The sequence below is a fragment of the Apium graveolens genome, chromosome 7 (genome assembly GCF_009905375.1).
Source record: "Apium graveolens cultivar Ventura chromosome 7, ASM990537v1, whole genome shotgun sequence".
NCBI lineage: Eukaryota > Viridiplantae > Streptophyta > Magnoliopsida > Apiales > Apiaceae > Apium > Apium graveolens.
Window position 1 is genome coordinate 11944184 of NC_133653.1, and position 3393 is coordinate 11947576.

A 3393-nucleotide genomic window follows, 5' to 3' on the forward strand; every position below is an offset into this window, starting at 1 on the left:
CTAGCTCTGGAGAAGAAGAATCATCTTCCAAGGAAGAAGCTGAGCTTGTCACGAAGAAGGCTAGAGTTGAAGATCCCTCGAGGCGAACATCTCAAAGGGCGTTTGTAGACGTTTATGATGAAACTTCAGCAGAGACCTCCGCGGAAACTTCCGAAGAAACCTCCGAGGGGCCAAATCAGGAAACTTCTGAGGAAACCTCAAAGAGTGGTTTTGAGGATGACTCAGGGAGCGAGTCTAGTGAGGAGTCTGAGCCCTCTAAGTCAAATGCTTAGTTTCTTTCTTTTATTCTGTAAAGTACTTTTGAAGTTTGTACTTCTGAAGTTTATAACAAATTTCTAAGTTTTTCTTTCGATTGCTATATGTTATTTTGTCAAACAAAGCATAATTTTGCTAAATAAACAAAACATTACTTCAATTCAAGAATATAACTTGGTTTTTCAAAACTGAGAAAATCGTAACTTAAAGAATATAATTTGGTCTTTCAAAACCTTACATAAGATGGGTTCGACCTTAATAGTCATAAGCTAAAATGCAAATCCTATTGAACTAAAATATAAAATCCTAAGCAAGCAAATTTTCATGATACTTTTGAACCTCGTTGCCACTTTTACAAGTAAGCACTTCCTTTCCAATAAACTATATATAATAAATCTTCAGGTTTTGAGCATGCCATATCCTTGGTACTTCGTCTCCGTCCATAGTCTCCAACTTGTAAGATTCTCATCCTTGAATGCTTGTGTACGGCCCTTCCCAGTTTGGGCCCAGCTTTCCTTTCTGTCCAACTTCTGATGCTTCAACCTTCCTTAAGACTAGATCTCCTTGCTTAAAAAACATTTCTTTTACCCTCAGGTTATGATAAAAAGAAGCTTTTTTCTGATATTCCAAAACTTTTGCATGTGCTTCATTCCGCACTTCATCTATTAAATCCATGGCTAACCTTTGCCCCTCCTCATTTTCTCCAGCATTATATCCTTGGATTCTCAGAGATGAATATGATATCTCCATTGGGACAACTGCTTCTGCCCCATATGCTAACATAAAGGGTGTTGCTACTATCGCAACTCTACATGTGGTCTTGTAAGCCCAAAGTATTGGAAGTACCTCATCCACCTAATTATTCCTAGACTTCTCAATCCTCTTTTTTAACCCATCTAGGATACTCCGATTTGCCACCCCCGCTTGCCCATTGTCTTGAGGGTGGGCTACGTAAGTGAACATTAGTTCTATCTCATTTTCTTCACAGTACTTCTTGACTCCTCATTATTGAATCGTGTTCTGTTATCGGTTACCAGGGCACGAGGAATTCCATATCTGCACATAACATTTTCCCACAGGAATTGTGCGACTTGCTTGGTCGTAATCTTGGCCAAGGGCTTGGCTTTGATCCGTTTAGTGAAGTAGTCAATGGCCACAATTAAGAACTTCCTTTGCGTAGTGGCCATGGGAAAGGGCCCGAGAATATTAATTCCCCATCTTGCAAAGGGAATAGGAGAATTTATGGAAGTTATCATCTTGGGAGGCTGTCGAACAACAGGTGCATGTTTTTGCCAATGATCACACTTCTTCACATAGTCTTCGACATCAGCCATCACTTCTGGCCAATAGAAGCCTAAATGAGTTATCTTGTGTTGCCCCCCAGTGTTGCCCACAAATTCCTTCATGTACTTCTTTAAGGGCCAATCGTGCCTCGTCGGGCCTAAGGCATCTAAGTTAAGGAAGCACATAAGATCTTTTGTACAAGATTCTATCGATCAAAGAGTATCTTAGTGCTCGCACAACCAACTTTCGTGCTTCCATCACATCGTTTGGAAGCCACCCAGTTTGAATATGGGCCTTGATGGGTTCTATCCATGATCCCCAAATCCCTATGGGGGCAACAAGCTTAACATCAATGCTCCGTATTTTCAGACACAAAAGTATACACTCTCTTTCTTCCACTTCCGAGGAGGAAAATTTGGACAATGCATCGGCCTTAGCATTTTTTCTCTCGAAATGTGCTCAATATGACACTCATCGAATTGAGTCATCACCGCTTTCACCAGACGTACAGACTTCGCCATTGTTTCATCTCTTGCTTAGAATTCTCCCTTGACCTGGGATATCACAAGTTTCGAATCTCCACAAACTTTCAAGTTTTTGACTCTCAATGTTCCTGCTAGGCCAAGGCCAGCTATCGGAGCTTCATACTCAACTTCATTTTTTGTAGTTGGAAAATTTAACTTCATAGCATATTCAATTAAGAACCCATCCGGGATTTGTAAAACTAGCCCTGCTCCATTCGAATTTGTTTTTGATGCTCCATCAAAATAGGGAACCCAAAATTCCTTGTCTTTGATTTATTCTCCTTCATTTTCCTCTTTTCTCTCCATGCCCTGAGGTACAGTATCTTCCAGCCCCCCGACTTCTTGGTTGGGGATGGTACATTCAACCACGAAGTCAGCCAAGGCCTGAGCTTTTATCGCCGTTCGTGGCTTATATTTAATGTTAAATCCCCAGATCTATGGCCCATTTAATCAACCTTCAACTGGCTTTAGGACTGTGAATAATTTTTCTCAAAGGCTGATTTGTTAGTACCTCAATCTTATGAGCTTGGATGTAAGGACGCAACTTCCTTGAGGCCATCACCAAGGCTAAAATAAACTTTTCAATAGTCGAATAATTCAACTCAGCCCCATGTAGAATCTTAGTGACATAATATATAGGATTCTAGACTTTAAGTTCCCCATTAACCAATACGGCGTTCAAGGCATTTTCTGAAACAACCAAATATAAGTACAAAGTTTCATTAAGGATTGGTTTAGCCAATAGCGGTGCTTGAACCATGTATTTCTTTAAATCCTCTAATGCCTCTTGGCTTTCATCAGTCCATGCAAAATCTTTCACTTTCTTCAAAGCCTTGAAGAAGGGCAAACACTTGTCCCCAGACTTGGAGATGAATCGACCCAAAGCTGCAACTCCTCCAGTGAGTTTCTGAACATCCTTTATGGAACGTGGAGGTTCCATGTCTAAGATGGCATTTATCTTGTCTGGATTGGCATCAATTCCCCTTTTGGAGACCATCAATCCTAAAAAATTTCCATATCAAACTTCGAAAGCACTCTTTGCAGGGTTTACCATCATTTTGTGGTATCTCAGGACCTCAAAAACTTCTCTCAAATGGGATTTATAATCAGTCTTTACAAGACTCTTGACTAACATGTCATCTAAATATACTTCAATAGTTTTCCCAATAAGATCTTATTTACCAAACTTTGATAGGTAGCTCCTGCATTCTTGAGACCAAATGCCATAACAAGATAACAAAAAACACCAAAGTCAGTGATGAATGATATCTTTGGGATGTCATCATTATGCATCTTGATTTGATTGTAACATTGAACCCATCCATAAAAA

At 40.0% G+C, this 3393-nt stretch overlaps 1 protein-coding gene across 1 annotated transcript; it reads right to left on the reverse strand.

The window, feature by feature from the left end:
• Window positions 1-720: 720 nt before the first annotated feature.
• On the reverse strand, window positions 721-1038 carry LOC141673257 (uncharacterized). Its single transcript, XM_074479988.1, has one exon. The coding sequence runs from the start codon at window positions 1036-1038 to the stop codon at window positions 721-723; it is 318 nt and encodes a 105-aa protein (XP_074336089.1).
• Between the last annotated feature and the right edge of the window lie 2355 nt (window positions 1039-3393).